At 39.0% G+C, this 23888-nt stretch overlaps 3 protein-coding genes and 1 long non-coding RNA gene across 4 annotated transcripts in view; 2 read left to right on the top strand and 2 right to left on the bottom strand.

Moving 5' to 3' along the window:
- The window catches only part of LOC100329044 (nodal modulator-like protein), a 36835-nt gene extending 29966 nt beyond the window's left edge, over positions 1 to 6869 (top strand). The window contains exons 24-29 of the mRNA XM_006814047.3: positions 591 to 677; positions 963 to 1073; positions 4751 to 4852; positions 5196 to 5315; positions 5673 to 5765; positions 6258 to 6869. Coding sequence (XP_006814110.1) covers positions 591 to 677; positions 963 to 1073; positions 4751 to 4852; positions 5196 to 5315; positions 5673 to 5765; positions 6258 to 6398 — 654 coding nt within the window. The 3' untranslated portion in view covers positions 6399 to 6869. The remainder of the gene's footprint in view (positions 1 to 590; positions 678 to 962; positions 1074 to 4750; positions 4853 to 5195; positions 5316 to 5672; positions 5766 to 6257) is intronic.
- LOC146741512 (uncharacterized) lies at positions 2104 to 3928 on the top strand. The gene is made up of 2 exons (XR_014929681.1): positions 2104 to 2258; positions 3693 to 3928. It is a non-coding gene; the product is annotated as an uncharacterized LOC146741512 (long non-coding RNA).
- A 3677-nt stretch (positions 6870 to 10546) lies between the features above and the next one.
- On the bottom strand, positions 10547 to 13874 carry LOC100375808 (uncharacterized). The gene is made up of 5 exons (XM_085500564.1): positions 13681 to 13874; positions 12639 to 12859; positions 12047 to 12347; positions 11198 to 11835; positions 10547 to 11085 (listed from the first exon to the last, which is right to left on the bottom strand). The coding sequence occupies exons 1-5, from the start codon at positions 13872 to 13874 to the stop codon at positions 10862 to 10864; spliced, it is 1578 nt and encodes a 525-aa protein (XP_085356690.1). The 3' UTR covers positions 10547 to 10861.
- Positions 13875 to 17804: 3930 nt separating this feature from the next.
- On the bottom strand, positions 17805 to 23888 carry LOC146741511 (uncharacterized). The gene has a single exon (XM_085500562.1). It carries the CDS (start codon positions 23886 to 23888, stop codon positions 17805 to 17807), a length of 6084 nt encoding a protein of 2027 aa, XP_085356688.1.

Here is a 23888-nt window from a genome sequence, read left to right as displayed (position 1 = left end):
TCTCAATCATGAATGTCTTGTACAGTAAAATCTCAAATTTAGGCATCATTTTTCCAACATTTCAATCTTTCCTGATGTCTTAATTAGTGTCTACTTTTGTTTTTTTGTAGTACATAACACCTAATCATGAGTATGATGTTCAATGTGGCTAGCGTGGATAGATGAATGTTGTTTTCACAGTCAGCATGGTTATCATAAATCGTTTCATGCTAGACATGTGACAATTCCATCGCCATTATTTTCACACCTGTCCAGAATTTGCATCAATATTTAGAATAATTGTAGACGAAATCAACACAGTTTCCCATTGATGATAATTGACAAAATATGGGAAAAATTAAATGCACATTGGCTTTCATGATAGGTGACAATATTTTTAGAGGTCATGAAAACTATCACCTGGATAACTCACCTGACTGTGCTGGTACCCTATCAAAATTAGTTTAATATTTTTTTCATAAATTTAATTTGATTCCCATGTTTTTGATGTCTATGAACAGATTGTTATTACTCTTATCATCTATGTGACCATCCAGATGAACAGTTCTAAGGCTGATGATATTTAAATGACCATTCTGTTTCACTCGTAGCCACAATGCACTTATGAACTGAAGGTTACCATAGGAGAAGAGAATGGTCATGTTGCAAGAGCTGCTCCAGAGCACCGCATTATTAAGGTATACCAATCTTGCATTTCATCATTTGCAGTACATTCTCAGGAACATTAATGACGAGTACACACACCAGTATTTTATTGTTATTTTAGTAGTACAAAATGTACCGGTATACTTGTTAAAACTGAGTATTTTTTGGCGATAGGTATATAGTTAGGTTTATAGGTACCTGTAAATGTGTATTATATATATGTTAAAATTGACTAAAATGATCTTAATAGAAGAAACATGTGGTAAATAATTTATATATACGTCCTTCTGAATGAAATTTGATTTGTTTGCACACAGGTTGAAAATCAAGACATCACTGATGTTCGCATCATAGTATTTAGGAAGTTCAACCAGTTTGACATTGGTGGTAATATTATAACTGCTGTGGAACATTTGCCGACTTTAAAAGTAAGTATCAATGCATACAATATGAATGGGTTATCTCTCACTTTCAAAAAAAGTTTGTGTATTTCCACTTGGTTTATAATTGACAAATACTGTTTAAGGAGTTCATATTCTATTTATCATTGGAAATGCTTAATTATGCTTACGAACCAACACATCCACCATCCCCCCTTATTAGTCCCCGTTCGGACGTAGTCCGAAAACGAGGACTTATGGTTTGCCCTGTGTGCGTCCATCCGTCCGTGATCACCTGTATCTCGAACATGCATGGACCGATTAAGTTCAAACTTCACTCATACATCACACATTATATGGGACATATGCTCATGCATTTTTTTTATGATCCGATTAACGATTGCTGAATAGCGGCCATTTTAAGGCCGAAAATGCATCAAAATCGCACATTTTCACCATTCCGGACCCGGATCTCAGTTATGCATGGACGGATTTTGTTCAAATTTGGTACATACATTAAACATAATAGGACCTTGATGCACGTAATTTTTTTTTTGGATCGGGTTTGAAATGCCCAACTGGCGGCCAGTTTGTTTTAAAGAGTTCAGTTCTGGATCCGTATCTGAGACATGCTTGGATTGATCAAGTTCAAACTTCACACACACAAGGTACATCATGTCACAAATATGTATGTGCATTTGTTTCATGATCCGCTTAACAATAGCTGAATGATGGCCATTTTAAGGCCGAAAATGCATCAAAATCGCGTATTTTCACAATTCCGGAACCGGATCTCAGTCATGCATGGATGGATTTTGTTAGCCTTCGCAGACGAAGTCTGCCAAAGGCTTATAGATTGGGGTCCGTGCGTCCGTCCGTCCGTGCGTCCGTCTTTTACCTCTTATAACTTTGATATGCTCTGTCCAATTTTTTTCCAAGTTGGTGCAAATGTAATTCTCAATGCCATACATATGCACGCCAAGTATTTTTTTGATTCGCCAAAGTTTCATTGTGTTTTTCTGTGATTTTCAACATTTTACTAGTACAAGTGCCGAAATTTGCCGGAAAAATCCGAGTTTTAACGACATCTCGCAAGAGAACTGGCATAACGTATTGCGCATGCGCCAGTCTAACCGCTGAGGAAATCGCCGTCGATTTCGTCTGAGGATATTGTATTCCGGGACTGTATCTTTCTTTGCACAAGGCTTACAAAGATTAAATTCTATCTCAAAGGTAAGAAACTGTGCTTATGGTATTTATTATGAACTTTGATTTATCCTTTTGTGTCCTGACTTTAGTGAGAAACTAGCGATCGCACAGTGTCACACTTTGCCAGAAAAACAGTCCTGCTATTAGTTCAAGAACTGGTTATGAAACGTGTAAATTGAAAGTTTATCTCGTCATTTAGGAGGCTTGGGAATAACGTTTGGCATATAAAATGCTGGAATAATAAAAACGTAAAAGTTTAGAACACACTGATCGTGATTCTGTTATGTACGATTGCTATTTCCGGTGTTCATTGGCAACTGCTAGCAGATTGAAACTTGGTTACGTGACGACATATTAGACTAGAATTATCGAGAAAACACAAGTCAAGTTCGGCCAACCGTGACTGCTTGAAAACAATGATGAAATTGAAAAGTACTGTAATTCAATATCAATGAATCTATCATCACTTTTAAATTACCTTTTGAAGTAAATATGATGCCCGAGTGCGTTACTACACTCGTGACCGGGGCCTCCATGCAGTGTTAAAGTTTATCGGTAAATCGAACCTCTGTCAACAGAGACACATTTTCCCAATCAGCTATTTATTTCGGTACTGAAGTCAGGGTGGCAATTTCAATGTTTAGCTACCATAATTTATCTCCAATATGAGCAGGAAAATAAATTACGGACCTCGATTGAGATGAATTTAACGGTGGCCATGTTTTTAAGGGATATGTGAAACAATTTTAGGGAGGGGGTCAAATTCACGTAATCCTCAATTTTAATGATGTTGACTTAATAGTCATAATTTTTTTTTTCAAAACTCCGGATATTATTTTGTATATTATTTTAATACAACTACAATATGTTAATTAGTATGCAAATTAATATGCAAATTAGCAGCCAATCTGAGACAATACAATCCAGTTCAAAGGAAATTTGATATACACTTAGGTTACCTACATGATCACTACCTCTGCTGATTAGTTTTTTATGCACTTCTATCTGCTTTTATATTAAATGTATTTTTTTGTATTTTTCTCAATAGTTTTTTTTTATTTCTTTTGATAGCTTGGCATCCATTTGGTTCAGCTCAAGTGAAATTTTCGGCAAATCCCTGGTCAGATTTTAATGACATTGAAAACATAAGTACTCTGGCTTTTTGCACATTCTTAATATTTTATTTTTGCAGAATCCCATAAATATTAATTTGACAACTTTGTAGAGGTGGAAACAGACTGTTGAATTAGTTCATCCTAGACTTTGGTAGAACATGTTTAAAATAGTACAGTGTGAACTGCAATTTCTTTCTGGCTGGTATAAATTTATTAAGTAATATTTTTTCAGACTAAAAAGACTCAAATATCTTTTTTAATTAAATCTAACAGCCAATGGGAGCACATATGCTACAAACTCTGCTTACTTTGGGCTAAATGTTCTTTTTTTTTTTTTTTTCAGGTGCAGAGCCAGATTTTTTTTCTCAGAAAGCAAAGTCACTGGAACTGCATGTATTACAAAAACATACTGGTACTATTCACTGCGTGTCTGACAATTGTATAAAGTTTCGCAGGTCCTCTTTTTTTTTTTACTTTGAGAAGTTCTGTCAACCAAAGCATAAATATGTGTTTCTCTGTACATAAAATTTCACACGATTTGTTAATATTAATGTATGATAATAAAAACTTGATAATATTTTTCTGGATTTTTGCACTTTATTTGTATCATTGTCGTATGAGAAGTAATCTTGTCCTTATTAGAGATATTGAAACTAATCCAGGGCCACAAACTAGTTTATCCAAACAGACACAACACTGACTCTACATATTTGCAGATCTGATTTGTATACTTCCTTGTCATTTTTACCTGTTGTACTGGTTTGGTGCTATCTGGTTTCCTTGCTGAGAATAATGCTGACCTGGATGGAGAGTGCTATAAACTTGAAAATGCCATAGAAATGACGTTTGCCAATTTATGTCCATGCAACTTTAGAATGACAACTAGCGAAGGCAGTGTCATTCATGACTTGTTCAGATTTAGTACAATGTGTTGTACATATGCAGGTGCATTTCGGTCAAGATCTGCTTTGAATGTATATGTCACTCAAATATGAACGGAACGGGGACGTGTCATTGACAATGACTTACAACTGCATATAATTCTCTCTATAAAACTATCTGTACACGCACACTCACAAAAATACCAATAACTATAAATGTTCCAAGTAACATAAGTATATACCTGTAGTATAACTACTCTACAGACATTCGCAATCATGTACAAATTCTTCTTTTCTTCAACAACTCTACAACATACAGAATGATAATATTATGAAATAAAATATTGCCTAGCCTGGAACAAATAAAGTTGTAATTTTACAAACACAAATTTTAACCAACTTTGCTCAATCCAAGAAGTCTCTATTCTGTCACAAGACGCGACTGACTGAAATTATTTTAAAATTGTAATTAACCTTTGAGTGTTTGTATCACCTGATTGCATTTCATTTCTCATTGCAGCTTTTATTATTCAGTGAAGACAACCAAGACTCAGCATTGCATACTTTGACACTGGGCACTAATCATTTCTTTCAATTTCCTACACTGCCAATTGATGGCATGGTAAGTGGTATTCGTTTGTTTCACTGTGTTTTCTCATTGAGTGCTCTACAGTGTTTCTCTGTTAGAAAAGGTGCATTAAGTTAGTTTGATATATTGCTGACAAGAGATATCTTTTGAATGTGTTTCCATGGATACAAGATAACACCACAAGTCATCAATGTGTGTGAATAAAAAATGGATGTAACAGTTTGTAAACTTTCCAAAGCATACAAAATCAACAATGTTGGATACAAAACTGATTAAAGATTACACATAAAGTTCTGCATACAACTGCTTACTTGATAATTGGAAGTATATCAACAGAACTATATTTCACACTGTAATTATCCTGGATTTATTTCAGAGATATATTATAAAAGTAGAGTCGTCTCTGGCCAAGTCTAATTTTGACTACACACTGCCAACAGTTAGTTTCACTACAGAAGGTTATCAGAAACACGTCACATTGAAGTTTGAACCAAAGGTATGTATAGAGTAAAGAAACAACTCCAAATGATTTAAACCTCGCCTTTATCAGCTGATCAGACCAGTATACCACCCAGGCTGTTATGCAACCTTTTTTATGATGCAATTCAGAACTGTGTTCTTCACGTGGGTTTGAATTTTGTTTAAACAGTCAAAGCAATTTTACATGTGTTAAAGAGATTGCAGGAGACTCGCATTGAATGTGACGAACTGACTGTAACACTTCCTCTAAGTGACTTCTACTTTAGTCATGAATAAAATCATTTGTACTTACTGGTCAAAGCTTTAAACCTTGCCAATGCTGTCGCGATTTAATATTGAACTGTTTTTTCTAATAATTTTTTTTTACTTTTAGCGGCGTAATTTGGATCAAGAGATTGGGCAAGGTTCTTATATAACATTACCCTTAATATTACTTGCGGTTTATGTCGCATACAACCACACAAAGGTAAGAAATGCATATGATACATGGCGATAAGTTAATGTTGTAATGGACTGTAATTTGTTACAGTTGCGCAAATGATAATTGAATTGCATTTCACTGAAACATTGCACATTGAATATGCTATATTGATCTTTTTTGTGTTTTTTAAAAAAGATTATTTCAAACATATTCAATCAAAGAAATATGAAATTAGGTGCAAAATAATGGTAGAAGCTGTGTCACCTTTTCTGACACTGCCAATACCAGTGTAGTTGAATCGTCTTCATTTTCAAGACTTTCATCACCGTGACAATGCTGTTTACTATTTTGATTTTAAGGATTAGACAAATTGCCTTTTTTTAATTTTGTAAAATTTTGGATACTCGTTGGGTCTATGTGTAAAATATAAATGCTAGTCAAGTTTTCTTTGTTGTCGTCTATTGAGAGTTTATTTGTAGTGTGAGATCTGATGCGTAATAATGAAAACCTACATCTATAACATTTTTGTCATTTCAGATTCGTCCATACATTCAGCAGTTCGCGAAAAGTATTCCAGTTGTCAAGCCAACATTCTCAAAACCAACTATAGCAAAAGAAGAAATTGAACCAGAAGAGACAGTAAAATACCGCAAGAAAGTTAAAACAAGGAAAACTTAGTCATTCGCTAAGTCTCAAATACTTCTCAACTGTGAACTCATTTTTGACTGTATGGAGAAGATTTTATTGGTTATGCTGTTTTTATCTGTTTAGAAAATGGCAATGTGTTGGGCATTACAGGCTGCCAGCCAACTTCAAGTCACTCAAGTTGTCAAGTTTGATGTGGGACCCATGGAACATTGTTTATAAAAAAAAAATTCTGCCCAGGTGACGCTGGCACGTAATCATGATGAACTAAATGTGTAAATAAATTATGTGAAGTAAATATTGCCCTCTTGTGACAACACCCACATAAACTGTTCTTTTTACTAATTTGAAGTTATGTCACACACCCTGGGATAAATGAGTTCACAAATTAGTACCGGTATATGCAATACAATTCTTCTTTTTTTTTGTATTTAATTATTTCATTTCATGGTGTATTTTTTGTTAAATGTCAATGGAAATAAATACTGGGTTTTTACACTTTCAGATAGTGTAGTGTATATGAATTGTGGAATAGATGTCCATGCAATCTTGCCTATCTGGCCCCCCCCCCAATTTATTTCAGACTTTTTTTTTTGAAGTGCCACATTCATCCTACTGTGTCATATATTGGTCTTGTGTATTCTAAACAGTTTGTGTAAAATACATATATAACACTTGCTAGACCAAATTCCATTAATAACAGCATTGCGAATTAAATTTGTAGGCATCTGAATTCAAACTGAGAACAATATAGGGAACAGCAACTGGATTAATCACAGTTAAGGCAAGATCCATTTATTTCAGAAAAACAAAATGTTTTACAGAATTATTGAGAAACGTCACAAGATCTGATTATGCAATACAGTTTAGTTGCCATCAATAACATGAAGAGGGTCCTGTGGTGCTAGGAAAAGCCCCACTGCAACATAATATATAAAGCCAAATCTCCATCAAAAGTGCACAAAGTCGCCGAGAAAAAAACAGACCGACTGCGGGACAAAAATACTCCAGAAACCTGCACACATCAGTGTTAAGTGTGCCTAGAGGAGGATAACAGGCTTCACCCTAACAGTCAAACAATATAATAGTAATATAGGTATAAATATACAGTGTTAAATTTGAATATATAAGCATTAACTTTGAACAAAATGATAGTCGTCCTTACCCTCCAAAGTGCAGCGCAGCGCCCTCCATGAAGCTACGCCCTCTATGGACACTAAAACAGAAATTTCTCGTTACTAGTACACTGCATGACGCTAAAAATATCATTTTGTTAAACGACTCTAAGGCTCCATCTTTGATTGTTAAATGTATGCGTGGCGGCATACTTGCATACACTATTGAGTGTATTCTGACTATCATAACTGCCAACTGTGATTTCAAGCAAGCATTCAGTACATTCCTTAGCTGTCTTCCAATCCTTAGATTTAGAGTAGGTGTGTTATGGATAACGTTTCATCTTTGTTCAATTCACATACTACCTGAACCCAGCATTTGCTGTCAAAGCCTAGTGATGCAATTGCGAAAGTAGAGTTCAATTATCCAACTGGTGAACTCGCAGGATACGTAAAATTCACCTTGTGGGTAACTCAACGCTAGACTGCTACGACTTGACACACACACAGTCCTGGGCTTTCAGTTATGTTGCCCTTAAGTCGGAAAATTGACAAATTGGGTCGGTCGGTCACGTCAGATTTTTTTTTCAGAAAAATACAGATCAACCCGAGGTTCTGTGGTGTGTGTAGTGCTCGTTTTCTTACCGACCGGCATTGGTGCACAGTGAAGGCCGCGTTTAGCACTGAACTCGTGCAGGGACGAGCGATACCGAGTTCATATGTGGCGTCATATGTGCAAGATTACATTCTTGTCTCTATTTATATATGTCTACAGCTGTGGTGACTACAGTTATCTGGTCACATGAACCCGCACTCGAGATTGTACAAATCATGTTATTGGGTGTTTTGAGCCTGGTTAATATTTGACCTGATTTTAATTGACTGACTCTTGTCTCAAGTGCAAAAAATATTAACCCCAAAAAATCATTAATCAATGCTGGCAAAACATAATCTTCTCTGGCATCATATTAGTACTACCCGGTAGTAAAATGTATATTCTATTCATGTTTGTGTTTACTGTACAGTGGCGGTGGCACGGGGGTGGTGGGTGTGTGGTGTGGTTGGGGGGGGGGGGTGTCAGTCGCCGGAAAACCCCACACCCCACCCCACCCCGTAAGGTCGCGCCTTCTGCGCGGGGTTGGTGCGCAGACCCCCCTCCCCCATGCAAAATTCCGTGTCGCCGCCTCTGCCGTATAAGAAATGTTGTTCAACATTTTAATGTTGTTGAACATTTTAGCAAGGTAAGTAGTAGCAAGGTAGGAAAGATCTGGGCGACTATAGAGGATATATCAGGTGGAAGACGTGTGGGAATCTTGTGAGTTTTGTGTAAATGGTCGGTTAGTATGTATTGATTGGATGGATCTTTGCTGCCATAGTTTAAAACGCGCTCATTGATTGAATCTTTGATGAAAGTTCAAAGTCGCAGAGAGATTACAGAAACATTCAACAATTGTCATTGTTAGAAAACTGTTTGTAGTCTTGTACTGAAATGCTTTCAACTTTGTATCGCTCGTGATTTTTGTTGGCAATTAAATCAAAAAGAATTACCACCGCTGACAGTAAACTATTCCAAAACTAAGCTTCTTTCCTAATATTTACTTGATTCTGATACTCTCTTATCACAATAATTAATTTTCTTAGTTTAATTACTATTACTATACATCTGTCACCATAGCGCCATAAGTTACAGCATGGAAGGTATGGTTACAGCGTGTCGTAATTTTGCGGTATTGTACAGGTTTTTTTTTCATCCTACCATATAAGGATATGCGAATTCTAAATATCGAATGATTTGCGTGTCGGTCGATACTCCAGCTGTACCAGTGGCGGATCCAGAGGGGGGCCAAGGGGGCCATGGCCCCCTCCAAACGCATGAAAATGCATCTGGATTACGCATAGCATCGTCCGAATCGCACGGTCCTGTGTATTCGACCTATAGGTCTGGACCCCCCCCCCCCCAATACATTTTTCTGAATCCGCCTCTGAGCTGTACTGTCTTCGTGCATACTTTGAGGTATTCTCGTAATAACCTTATAATAATATATTTCCACTGCGTACTAACATGGAAGGTACTAACGGAAGGAGCCACGACGCTATTGTTTTAGCTTTACCCCTTGAACGTTTGTCAGTGTTTGTTCACAAACATTGTTCTTGTTAGCTTTTAGCACCTTCGTACAATGGGTTATGCTAATCTCGAGCATTCGGTAATATTCGGAGCATGTTCGGAAGCGATAGTCGAACCTGCATATACATATTTAAATGGCGTCTAGTTTGAATGCTGTTGATTCCGGAGATCTTGGCGAACTTTAATGGAAATTGTCAGATATAACATTGATTGAAGAAGAACTGATGAAATGTCGTGAATTTTGTATTTGTAATGGTAATGAGACTTAATCAATGATTGCTTGTGACGATTGCATTATTCAATGGTACCATTGTCAGTGCGTGGGTTTGGCGCCCGAAACTGTCGAAACAGCAACAGGAAAGATAGTATCGAAAGAAGAGCATGCCTAGACACTTTCTCTGTGATAATATTTTTTGAGAGTTCTTAGGAATTGGTGTTGTAAGCACTCAAAATCTTGTTCTAGTTACAGTTGCTAATAATAAAAACATGTGAACTCGTTATTACCTTGCATGGTATTAATAACACTGACAACTGAGATGAAGGCAAGGAAATATCTTCCCATTGCATGGGCAGATTTAGAGGGGGCCGAGGGGACCTATTTTTAACAACCAACAGGGCTTTGCGCCCCGGCGCTCGCGAACTTGGCCTTCGGCCAACTTATCGGCCCCCCTATTCCAGAATCCTAGATCCGCCCCTGCATTGGGTAATACGTCGCATAAAATTCTCCAAAGGTAAACAATTTTCTAGTGAAATGAATTAAATCAATTTCATTGTATTCTTGCTTTGAGCCAGTTATCCCAGAAAAAAATCTCATTAATCCACAGAGATGGATTAAACTAGAAATTGAAATAAAATGTCTTCAATTATTTTTTTAGAATTTTGTCTTGAATAATTACGTCCAGAAATGTATGTTATCACAAATTGTCTAAGACCAAGAGGTATAGTATTTAAGGATGGTAACTTATGTACAACATTTTATTATACAAATTTCCCTAAAAATATCCTCCATCCGCTCCTGTTTCTTACGCGACTCGCCACAAACAAATCGTAGTTTATGACCTAATCATACAAATATACCACGTGACAATTCGGTGTTAATTTACACTGTGTGGTAGACATGTAATATAAAACAATGTTCGTTGTGCAATGTAAATATCACTTATCCTACATTGCATTCTGGGATTAATGACGTCACGATTTCTGAGTTTCTCAAATAATGACCAGACTCGTCCTGCATCATGGCGTCGTGACGCAGCCTAACATTGATGTAAAGACACTATCTTATATGGCGTCTTTTCTATGAGATAGTCCAATAAAAACACAATTATCAACGCGGTGTCTGGGTGGTCGGTATCTAAACAAATAATGCCGCCTGTATACAACGATGATTCCAGACTTTCAGAGATATGACGAAGCGCTTTGGGAACTCTTTCTACGTCACGGTATTTATAGTAGTTATCGGACGTAAACATGGCGTCGCCTGTAATAAAGATCAATACATGTTAAGAATACTAGTATTGCCGACTCTCTAGCGAAATGGTAGTTTGGCATCCTGTCAGTGCTTTTAGTACAATTCTGAAAATAATACTTACCCTTCGTTGATGGAAATTCCACTGTTGGTTGTATTAATCGAAGTCCTCTCCGAGATGCCTCATCTTGTATCGACGTTGCCATGGATACGGGTAAATAGTAAGCTGTCGTAATTGGAATAGCTGCCAGGTTTTGGATGGAGCTGGTTAAAGCTAGTCGTATCCAGTTAGCACGCATCATTTCGAAATGGCTTCCTAGATACGGATGGTCCTCTCTCATGCCGATATCGAAATCGTCTTTCCAATCTCTGACAACATTAGGGAATAACTCTGTAAAGTCCCCGTACACGAACAGAGTCATGGGTATTTTGAATCGGTACGCCCTCACAGTTTCCATCACACGGTGTGCTAGCTTTGCGTTCATTCCTATTGCCATTGCTATGGTAACCTTTGATGCGTGCGATGCCGGAAACCATTTCGCCATCATGGGAGAGCCGCATTTGTTAATAACCTTTCCCGCCATTCCTAGCGCGGTGATGTCACGGAATGGGGGGTGCAATTTCTCAAAGTCCTCATAGTCGAGAATTTCTCCCTCCCAATTCATCATTCCAAAACCACTAGATTTCAACCGTTCGCGAATTCGAAACTTTTCTAACCAAGTGTACCCTGTCGGTTGCCAGTCATGGTATTCCCCATACAACCTGAAATATGAGAAAAGAACCATGGTCGTTTAATGATAACGGTTCGTTTTGAGTAAAACAATATAATGAAACAAACCCATTATTAAATAGATCAGTTCTCCAAGACTGGTTGATGTTTACACATTTACCATTAACCTATCAATATTACTTTTGATCATGATGACTTTATAACTCATTGCGCATGCGTGGAATATACTGATTACAAAATTACTTATCAATCCATCTGAATGTTCCATCATCCATCATCTTTTTCAAAATTCCATACTCAGCGCCCTCAACGTCCATTTTCAAAACAACATAATCTTCTATCCGGGTATTTTTCTGTATCCACGACGACAGGTCCATAGCCGGGATCGTTTTTCTATATGTTAGTTTCCTACTCCCTCCACTTTCGATATCATTTTTTTCATCGTTGAAGGCGTACAGTGTACCGCCACCCCACTGTTGATCGTAACCAAGAATAGGTCCTTTGTCAGGTGACCACACATCTTCTGAATATGCCGTTACATTACCTGTTGCAATTGATATGATATAGCTTATATAAGATGCGCCCTCAAGCGACAAATTATTTCCGTGACGTCGTGGGTGAAAGGAAGGTCGATATTGTGTTGATATGTAGTCGTTCAATTAAAAAACTCGTTTTTGAGAGATATACGATATCCTAAATGACAAATAACAACACAATCAAAACGACATTTGACGTCACAGAAACCCTTCTTCGCTAGAGGGCGTGTTTATTTAACAACCAGTGGATATGACATGAATGTCATTTACTGAATTTTCAAAAACATATCTTGGCTTACCATTTCTTTGCGACACTGCCACGGGACAATGCGCCTCTGTATTCCTGTACGGTGCATAGAACGGTTTCAGTCTATCGTCTATCTCAAAAGAGTGAATAATGTACTCGGAGCTGTTGGGATACGTATCTTTGAACAGTCTGACTGATGATGCGGTATTTCCTCCACAGTCGATGAAATATTTCTTGGGTTCGGATGGTGTTAACGTTCCATGTTTCGACACACTTCACAAGGAATAAGCGAAGATTGAGATAATAAGTTAGAAATGAACACACCCGATGCACAAGTCAGTGGCCGGATAGAAGCCATCATAAATTGACATGACTGTGCAAAAACACAAACTCTGAGTCCGTACAGAGGCGGCGAAACGAAATTTTGCAGGGGGATGGGGGGGGGGTCTGCTCAATTTTGAAACCTAGACCCTTTAAAACGCTATTTCCAGCATTTTGAAAGGCAATCTTTGCTGACATACAAGGGTTTCAGCTTTATTGGGGGCGACCGCCCCTCCTACCCCCCCCCCCCTGTGCCGCCGCCATTGCAGTAAGTACCGCTTTATGTTAGGAGGGTACAAAAATTAGTATACCTTATGCTGCCATCAAGCGTTTGTTTTAAAAAGGAAACAGTGATATACAAAAAAAGAACACGTATTCAAGTTCATCATGGGTTCGAATGCCACTGATTTCGCCAATAGGGCAGGGCCACTTGAATATAACTTTGGCATGCAACGTTGAAAAGAATCACACGTAATTACCAGAAACGTTCCGAATGTTCGCAAGCACATTGCCGCAATTTGTACATTCAAAGGCAAATCTGGAATCATAAAAGTGTTTTTCAATAGGCGTCAAATTTATTTGGCAAAATATCTATTTATTTCCTGGTAATCGTACCCGAAAACAAACAAACTTTCTTCCTACAGGTAGAGTGACAGCGATTTTACATACATCGAAATACTAGGTCCACAGTAAATATAGGCTAACAACTAATCGGGTTAGGACCCAACTTTTACCCGAGTCGTCTCTGAGTAATTTCAAGCCTGCACACGTACCTGACTGGGTTGATGTGACGATATACTTTATGTCTATTCTCTTGGTAGACATGTACTTGTGATTTGATCGATTGTAAAGGTTGTATCTGCACGTAACTGCCAGGCCCATAAAAGGTAGTGAATAGCGAGCCCGCTAGGAATCCTATCAGCAAGAATGATACCCGCAGAGGTGTCTTCATTCTCCAAAAACCCATTGTCATTAGAGGAACAATTCACATGATGACAGTGGTGTTATAATCGTATTCCCCACAGCTGATAAGTCTAGACGAGGAACAAAATAAATACTACATTGATTTCCTGTCATATCCTGTCACGAAATCAAAGCATCTCAATATAAAACGAACTAAACTACGCCACAGTTCTCCAGTTAATTAGTATTTGAAAGCAGGATCATCCCTTCCATAAGAAAAAAGGCGCTACGAACTTTGTGTATATATTTACATAAACGGTGATAATATATAATAAATGCTAGTGTGTGTAACCATGACCTTAGATGGAAGGTCATGGCGATTTGTATGTAATGTTCACTAAGCCCAGTGTTTTGCGCTAGCTTAAGAATCGGTCAAATGTTCGAAATGAACATGCTTTAAGGTAGAGATGCACTTTATTTGTGAATTTCAATCAAAAATAGTTTTTTTCGTTTTTTATATAGATTTTTATCTAAAGAACATTCTGTGAAAATTTGACCAATGAATTCTTATTGGAACACCATTCAATTCACGCGCATGTGCAATTATTCTCAAATCAGTTCTCGCTCGCTAGCAAACCAAACATTATATTTCCTCAGCGTTTTTTCTTAATTTTTATCATTACATTATGCGTGGTGTGAAAAGAAAGAGAGGTAGAAAGAAGATTCAGATGATTTCTATGTCGGAAGATGCAAAAGCTACACTGAAGGCATCAGCCCACCGAACGAAAACAAATCGATGTGAGCGTCCAAACATGACTTTCCCTGAAGGCATGAATCCGAGTTTCTGATTGACTGAGAGATTTTAATTTTAAATAATTGTTCTCAAAAAATAAACTGAGCATGTGAAGAATAATTTAACATTGTTTACAGTGATAACTGCTCATAGTCGAAACGAAGCTTACCCATTCACGCTAGTCACAATAAACATCATACTCTTGAATAGACGTCAATGACTACGGTAAAACTTAGACTCTATTTTAGGCATTAGGTATGATTGAAATGACGCCAAAATACACCTTAAAAGTCCCATTTTATTTTTTTTCTAAATCCCATCCCGAATTTACGGCAGAATCTGGTCCCTCAAATAAGGGACACGTGAGCTTTGATTCTAACCGGATATATTGCACTGGGTCGGGGAGATACACACTTTCGTGTATCTTTTGTCCAATGGGTACCTGTACTTCGATCATTCGCAAGTTTTGCTCGGTGATGCGAGACAGCTTTGTTTGCAACCGGACGAACTCCGTTTAATTCAATGAAGCAAACAACTGACAATGCTAAAATAAATTGCAAAGGTACGCTAAAATTAATTGAAAACAACCAAATAATTTCAATGAAAATTTAAACGTATAATGTCAAGGTCTCTTACGCTGAGAAGCGTTTCTTACCGAGTTCGCGATTATGTATGTGTTAATAGTAGTTGTGGTACAGGTGTGTATGTGATTGTCAAACCTGGGTTGTTCGAAAGAATCGCGATTGCTGTATATCCAGTTGTATCCGTGCGACAAATGACAAAAGCCAACGTTAAGTTACTAAATAGCTGGGTCCTATTGTGAGTACTTGAAATCGAATACCCTTTATTGACAAGCATATGAGCTGTAGTATGCTATCTCAAGAGTGCCCCTATTAACACATTATATGTGCTGTAGTATGCTATCTCAAGAGTGCCCCTATTAACACATTTAGCAAATTACTTGTCTAGAATGTAATAACAACCCAACAATATATTACGTATTTATAATACTCGGACTTACCTAGACATGAATTACCAGCGACGACTTCCTAACCAACAACACATCAGTTGAAAATGGCGCACGCGCAGATCAAAGTCCAAAGTCTATGGACGGGTACATTAAATCGCCAACAATAACGACGTTCTTATAGTAAATCAGTTCTCCGTAATCGTTTCATTTCTATTAAGTTATTTTTTATGTATCCATGACAACTTCGTTCCCTTTCCTGTCAGAATAATTGTCCAATTTTGATTATTTGGATATTAAAGTTTGAAAGTCTGGGTTTATTTTCTTTCATGAAATCTTTAAAATAATATTTGTTGGTGATGATATATTTGTGAGTGAGATGTGTGGTCATCGGCTGGTACATTCATAGGTGTTCATAGGTACATTCATCGGAGCGTTAGGCATGTAACTGATGGTAAAATTGGTTCAGAACCTTATTTGAATTTGAAGTTTGACACTATATAATTAGTTTAGTGTAATTGTTTAAAATTGACTTTAAGAGTTTTAATTTATTGTATTTTTAGTTAATTTTTGTAATTACTTAATTTACGGTGACTTTTATTTCTTTAAGTCGTAGCTCAAGTCAGTATATTTTGGCTTGTTCGTACGTCTAGTGTTGACAAGGTTCGTGATCTGTTAAACAACCCACACCACGTGTGTTAGGAGTTCAAAGGACCCTTACGTTCAAAAGTCTCCCCTGTATATTTTTTATATCTTAATTACTCACTAGTTTATGACTCTTACATTCATATTTTAGCAGAAAGTTGTTTAACTTTATATTATCAACAGATACTGTTGGCGTTTCCTTATTTTTGCGAGATTCTATTTATTATTAATAACTCTTTTTCGTCGGAAACCCCGTTCTACTTCTTCAAACGTGCGAAAAAACCCGTCGATAATTGACTACTAGCCTGAGGAGTATGAAAATGGCATTATGGGAAAACTTTAAATTTGTCTACCGGAAATCAATGGCCGTTCTGTTGCTGTTGAACCGTCCCGCGAATCTTCCACATAGATGGCAGAGCTCCAGAAGGAGTACCTACACTTTATGCAAATTTTTTAAAATTATGCTAATTTATTCATGACGTAGCAGTTTCTGTGCTCATGAATATTCATTAATTTGTGGGTCATTACATTTTAAAAGGGGCGATATATTATTTTTGGGGGAAGAGTTAGAAAGGGGGATTAGCAATCCTTAGGGGGTCAATACAAAAGAAGGGACCCATTTGGAGAGCAGCCATGCTCCTCGTGTCTGTTGTTGCACGTGACCTACAGCTGTCAACTGTGTTTGTTCTTCGACTGTGTTCGTTCTTTGACGACTTCGACTGGCTTCCATGTGAGGTAGTATTCTTGTGTTCTGTTTTCCTGACTTCAGTTTTTGAATCCGTTGTTTATGATTTTAACGTCTTTCATGTCTTTTGTAGGAGTGTCCAATCCGTGATTCGAACTTGCGATCTTTGAGTTCCCAGCGCACTGTCTTGTCCACTGTACCACGAGTGTCTTCACACAGGAGTTAGGATTTAAGTCCTATTCACAGGACACTGTCTTCACTAGCATTCAAAAATCTAACTAAACATACTGGATTCGAACCAGCGATCGCTCACATTGCTGACATAGTACAAATCAACTGAGCTATGTGGGTAGTCATGCAAATTAAATAATTTTGTGGGGGAAGGGTGAGGTTCGGGTCTTCTCAGTCACGGAAGTGAACACTGAAACGGACACGTCATGTAACTGGAACTCAATCTCGTTTATTCTTCAACAACAACGTAATACAGATGTTAACTCGTAAACAACTGGAAAGCAACTGCTCAAAACGAGCGCAAAAACATACAATGTTGCCAATTGCCAATATCGCGTCAAGTAACAATTTGTAGGGCGGGAGGCGTTCTCAATGCCCGATTACGAATACGGTGTTTACTCCGACGTTCGGAACACATATTGGCCAAATTACAACTGGGTGTGCTAGTTTCTCATAGCATTACATGCAAAAAATGAAATACGAAGAAAACATGGTTATGAATAAAAGATCAATAATTGAAATGAATCTCCCCACATACTGGGGGCGGGCACAAGAAATATTCTGATTCACAGATCAAATATTTTCCTGAGAGAAATCAATAACACAATACACGTTTAAAAAACTCAAGGTATATATAAATTGTTCAAAATTGTAACAAGTGTTCAAACATATTTTACAAGTCCTTTATAATGTCACGGACAAACTTTCGTGCTGCTATTGCAGCTTTCCTCGGCGGTCTTGAGGGCGGAGATTTAACAGTACTGTCCGGTTGATCAATTTCACTTTCCTTGTCGGTAAGAGGTTGAAACTCCTGCTGGCTATCATCGGTGGATATCTCCATCGGGTATAATTTCTGAATCGGGCGGTTTGTTGTGCCTGTAGCGGTACGTAATTCTGCTGCTCGTACTAATCCATCTGGACCGTTAAATAATTTGGTGACTTCAGCAATGTTCCATTTGAATCGACGCTTGACGTCATCATGAACTATTACTACGTCACCAACCTTTATGGCGTTGTGTTTACTTCCGTCAGCTGTGAAAGCGTGTCTTTCTCGCAATGCCGAGAGATATTCTGTCGACCAGCGCTTCCAAAATTCATTTTGGAGGGCTGTTAACAATTGATATCGACTATTCATTGTGTGGTGATTTCCACGGATTGATTTGTCGAGTTCATCATCATCGACCGGTGAGTTCGGAAGTGGGGTTAATAGGCGTCCCGAAATCAAATGTGAAGGAGTCAGCGCTGTAAGGTCGTTGTTTGACGGCGATACATAAGTCAAAGGTCGGTCATTGAGAGTTGCTTCAATCTCGGTTAGAATTGTGCGGAGCTGATCGAAAGTGGCTTGAGTTTTACCAAGGGTTTTCTTAAGTGCCGTTTTTGTCATGACGATCAGGCGTTCCCAAAACCCCCCTTGCCAGGGAGCTCGTTTGGGGATGAATGTCCACGTTACCTTATTTTCGGCGAGAAGTCCTTGAACTTCGGGTGATGACAATAGTTCATGCAATTCGTGCGATGCCGCCAAGTAAGTCGTTGCGTTATCGGAAAGAATTTTGGATGGTAGCGATCGTCTCGCTGCGAACCGTCGAAAGGCTAACATGAAGGAGTGCGTGGATAGATCGGGTACAAGTTCGAGGTGCACACCGCGGGTTACCGCACATGTGAACAAACACACATATGCTTTAGCTGATCGGTGATCGGCGGTACGTACGTACAAGGCGCCGGTGAAGTCAACTCCGGTGACAGTGAACGGGGGCGTGACGGTCACACGGTACTTCGGAAGCGGTGCAGTAAGTGGCGCATTGTAGGGTTTACCGTCGACTCGCTTACAGGTGACACAGCGTCGAATAATGTAATTAACAGTCTGTCTGATGTTTGTAATCCAATATTGTTGACGAATAGCAGTCACGACAGCCTGTGTCCCACTGTGGTGTAGACGTTCATGTTCTCGGCGGACAAGTAGCGTAGTAAAGTAATGTTTGCTTGGTAACAATGCAGGAAATTTAGTAGTAAAGTTCACATCTGCGTTGTGAAGTCTGCTGCCACAGCGCAAAACTCCGTCGTCATCGATGAATAAACGTAGTTGTCTAACAAGTACACCAAAGCGTTTATTGTTGTGACGGATGGCGGTGAATGAATCAGCGAAGTGTCGTTGCTGAAGATCAGAAACCCATGTCTTTTCAGCTTTAGCGATTTCTTCAGCGGAAATTGGTGAATTCGCGGTAGAAATACGTCGGCGAAGTTTATCGACGAAACGACGAATTAATACAGTAACTCGAAGTAATCGTTGCAAAGTGCTGAAGCGAGTTGGGTCGATTATATTCTCGAGATTGATGTTGGGTTCATTTGGTTCGTCGTCAGCATCATTCATCAACAAATCGGTATCGTGACGCGGTAACGTATCTGAAATCGCCTTGATTGACAGCGGAGGAATCAGCTCACCTAGTGGTTGATTGGCTGAATGTAGTATGTTGACACTGACGTCATCATTTATTGATGATAATTGCAGTTCTGTGACTGGCCAGGTATCATTTCTGGCCAGCCATGGAGGACCCTTTTTCCAAAGGTCATTGTTCACAAGGTCAATAAAGTTAATACCTCTGGTTAGTAAATCAGCTGGGTTTGACTTGGTAGGAACGTATCGATATGTTCCCTCTGCAGCATTTATTTCATGTATTCGATTAGAAATAAATGGTTGCAATTTCTTGTCAGACTTTAACCAGTACAGCACAATCTGAGAATCAGACCAAAATGTTATATTGTCAATAATATACTTATCACGGAGTGCGGCTTTCACAAATTTACTTAGTCGGGTAGCGGTAACTAAGGCCATCAGTTCTAATCTTGGTATAGTCATAGTAGTTTGATTTGTGGGCGCAATTCGGTTCTTCGCCATGATGAGAGATGTGACATTGTCCTTTTTGATATAGGCAGTTGCACCATATGCACGCGAGCTCGCGTCTGCAAAAAGATGCAATTCACAATGTTTATTCAAGTTATTCGTAGTTTCAAAATACTTCCGGTTGTATATCATCCCAGTTGCAGCTTGCAAATCATCGCGGATTTCGTACCATCTATTCGTCATTTCGGGGGAAATAACGTCATCCCATTCAAGTTTTTGTTTCCATAGTTCTTGCACGAACAGTTTTGCTTTAACAGTTATCGGCGACAGGAGTCCTAATGGGTCATACAACTGAGAAGTTTCGCTGACTACTCGTCGCTTAGTAACGGGGTCACGTGATGTACTATTTATAGTTGCAGTTTCTGCTGAGTCTTTCTGGTCAAAAATAGGTTTGTATGTTAACGTGTCAGCCTCAGTGTCCCATAACATACCCAGTACGCCAGTTGTTTGTGTAGGTTGTATCTTGTTGTCGCTCCGCGCAACATCACCCAGTTCTCGGCAATTTGTCGACCAAGAACGTAGGTTGAAGTTACCGGTAGACAAAAGTTTATTTGCGTTATTGTAAAAACAGAATGCTTCATCGGCGGTGGTTGATCCGGAGACGACGTCGTCAACGTATAGGTCGTTTCGTAGTTGATTCACAGTGACATCATCGTCGCTTTCATCAAGTAGGTGGCGTACAGTTGCGTTGAGTATGAATGGACTGCTTCGCGCTCCGAAGAGATTTGTTTTGAATTGTAGTGTGATGAACTCGGAGTTAACGTTGTTTGCGTCCGACAACCACAGGAATTTTATGAATTTCCTGTCATCAGGGTCGATTTGTATTTGAAGGAAAGCCTTCTCAATGTCACTTGTATACGCGATGGGGTTTGCACGAAAACGCAGTAAAATACTAGTCAAATCATTAAGTAGTGGTGGACCTGCCATCAAGCAGTCATTCAAACTTGGGTTGCCATTAGCTTTGGAACTACAGTCATATACTATACGTATCGGCGTTGTTTCAGAGTTCTTTTTCACTGGATGATGGGGTAAATAATGACCTGATTCGGTATCATCGTCGGTGACAATTTCTATGAAGTCGGCATGTAATTGTTCTTTAATTATGCGATCGTATATTTGAATAAGTTCAGGCGTTAATCTCTTAATCATGGTGCGTGTTCTGTTGCAAGACACTAAGTAATTAGTAGGTAGTGGAGCATGATCACTCTTCCAAGGTAACTTGGCAATAAATGTGTTACCTTCTCTGCGTAGATGAGTAGCACAATATTGTTTATATTGTTCATGGTTGTCAGTAGTAATATCATAACACACTGGGTCATCTCGTATGCCTATTGACTCAAGGTCCCAGAAACGTAAAAGTGTCTCGTCTAGCTGCGTGTTGTTAATATTTACTGTGTCAGTAGGGGTTTTCTCATTGGTGATGACGTCATCGCTTAGACTGGGGGAGTGTTCAGAGGTTTCACATACATTGTAGACATGCAGTTCAGAGTTAGTAATGCGACTTGCAGAGTTTGCGTTATTGTTCTCGGTTTCGTGATCGGAGGGACCGTTATCAAGTTGCGACGATCGGCGTTCATAGTGCGTAGATGCGGCTGGTGGCGCGGCGTTCGATGACCCCTCGTTGACCGGTCGTAACGATTCGCGTGTGTATAATGTAGGGGCGGTGTTCATTTCAACTTTTCGCGGTATAGCTATAGAGTGTTCATCTACAATTTCCTTTATTGGCGAAGGCATGTTTATCAGTACATGTAGCATGTTGGTTGTAGACGAGGTATTTCCGCAAGGCTTAGGTCCTGAAAGAAGGTAACCAAATGGTGACATGACAGCAGTCGGTCCGTCTCCTCGAACGACCCTGTCAGTTACGTATTGCCAGTAATAGTCGGCACCAATAAGTATGTCAATGTCAAAGTTAGGTTCTTTGTCATTAATGGGGTGGGCGAGTACTAGGTCCCTTAAATGTGGTAATTCTAGTAAATCACTAGTGACATAGTTTTCCATATTAGCAGAAATTTCAGGTATCAGCAAAGCGTTCATTTGTGATACAGTACCGTCTAATGCGTGTAAATTCAATGTCCCACTTTGTAGTATACGTCGTTCAGCTTGTTTACTTCCAAAAGCTGAAAGGGCAATTATTTCTGGATTAGTCGTGTTCATTGCAATTTTGCTAGCAAGGTTTTCAGTTATAAAACTTCTATTGGCACCCTCGTCAAATAGTACAGTAGCAGTAGTCATGTTATTGTCATAAGAAACGTTAATTTTGGCAGTCTTGAGTAGTACAGGTCTCTGTGAATAGCCAACATTACCGGAATTTGAATGAAATACAGCCGAATTGTTACTGACTTTCGGGTCAGTAGGATTCTCGTTAACCAGTGTCGATGAGCAATCGGTGTGATTGCAAGTGTGAGCCAGTGTACCTCTCCCTGGCACCGAGGTGTAAGTAGTTTTAACGTGAGTGTTTTTATTTGAAGAATGTGATGTATTGGAATGTGAACGGTTTGTTATTTCCTTGTCTTTACTTTTGTCATGCAAGGAGGTGTGATGTTTTTTTTGACAGTGGCGACACGAATACTTCGACCTGCAGTTATTGACGACATGATTTCCCAAACAGTTAAAACATAACTTGTTGCGTTTGACTATGTCAAGTCGTGAATCAAAATCAGAGACAACTACACAGTCGTTTGGGGTATGACCCCCTTTACAATAGGTACATGGAGGAGAGGAGTAAGTCTGTCGTGTAGTCGATCTTCGGCCACCTCTGGTATTAAATGGCGGAGCGGTTCTCTCGCCTCCTCTCGTTGATGTATGGAAGGTGGCTATGGTAGGAGTCTGTCGAGTATGATTGTCAAAGTCACCAATATGATTTACCTTAATTTCAGTTAGTATAGCCTTACGTAAATCGGGAAGTGTCCACGGTGTATCTCCCCGGATGCGGTATAGCGTACGATGAAAGTCAGTGGGTAATTTCTCCAAAATTAACGGTATAAGTAATTCTCCATATGCGCTTTCATCTTTGCCGTGCGAATTAAGTCCACGAACATGCGTTTCAATCGTGTCGTAGAAATGTCTAAGACTCGCTGTGTTGTTCGCCGGTGTAGGTAGTTCCCATAATGCTTTGATGTGTGCATTGATGATGGCTTGTTTCACGCCGTATCGTTCTTCTAGTAAAGTCCGAGCATCGATGTAATTATCGTTAGTGAGTTCGAGTCCTTCAATGGATCTAGCGGCTTCATCTTGTAGTAGGCTGCGCAAATAAGTAAACTTTTGCACATTAGACAGGCTTTCATCGCTGTGGATGGCGGCATTAAATGTATCGTAGAAACTCGTCCAGCACAGAGTATCTCCGGAGAAAGTTTGCAGTTCAAGTTTGGGTAGATTTACTGTTCTTCTTGGCGATGCGTTTGCTTGGAGTTCGTTGGCGCGAAATGAGGGGTTAACGGGCGGTGCGACGGTACTACTTTGAACTCGCGGTTTCGCTATCGAGATAGTGTATTCAACTTGGTCCTTCTTGATGACGAGATCGTCAATGTAGTCACACGATTCTGTGCATTCATTCTCGTAGTCTTCGTCGCTGACTTGCTCCAACTGCATTTGTTGCTGAATTTGTTTGTCGAGATTACGTAGATCAACAAACCGATCGTTCAAAACTTGAGAAAGAGAGTTGATTTCTCGGTAGAGGCTTTCTTTTAATTCGTTCTCGACTTCGTTAGACAGTTGTTGTAGTTTAGGAGTGATTTTGTTAAATGTTCTTGTCATCAAACTGCGTTGAATACGACGAGTGAGCTTGAGTCCCTTGACAGAGAGAGGGTTGGGTTGTGCTGTTGCGGCATCAGTCCCCGATGACGTTCCTGGATCAGACAT

The sequence above is a fragment of the Saccoglossus kowalevskii genome, chromosome 6 (assembly GCF_978046115.1).
Source record: "Saccoglossus kowalevskii chromosome 6, keSacKowa6.1, whole genome shotgun sequence".
Lineage (NCBI taxonomy): Eukaryota > Metazoa > Hemichordata > Enteropneusta > Harrimaniidae > Saccoglossus > Saccoglossus kowalevskii.
Note: the sequence above shows the minus strand (reverse complement) of the source record. Positions and strands in the feature narration are given on the sequence as shown.

Coding starts and splice junctions, on each gene's coding strand:
- LOC100375808 (XM_085500564.1), bottom strand. CDS start 13,874: ATGGGTTTTTGGAGAATGAAGACACCTCTGCGGGTATCATTCTTGCTG. Junction 12,860..13,680: donor CGTCACATCAACCCAGTCAG/GTACGTGTGCAG, acceptor TTCCTTGTGAAG/TGTGTCGAAACATGGAACGT. Junction 11,836..12,046: donor ACATTCAGATGGATTGATAA/GTAATTTTGTAA, acceptor CTCATATTTCAG/GTTGTATGGGGAATACCATG.
- LOC146741511 (XM_085500562.1), bottom strand. CDS start 23,888: ATGTCTGATCCAGGAACGTCATCGGGGACTGATGCCGCAACAGCACAA.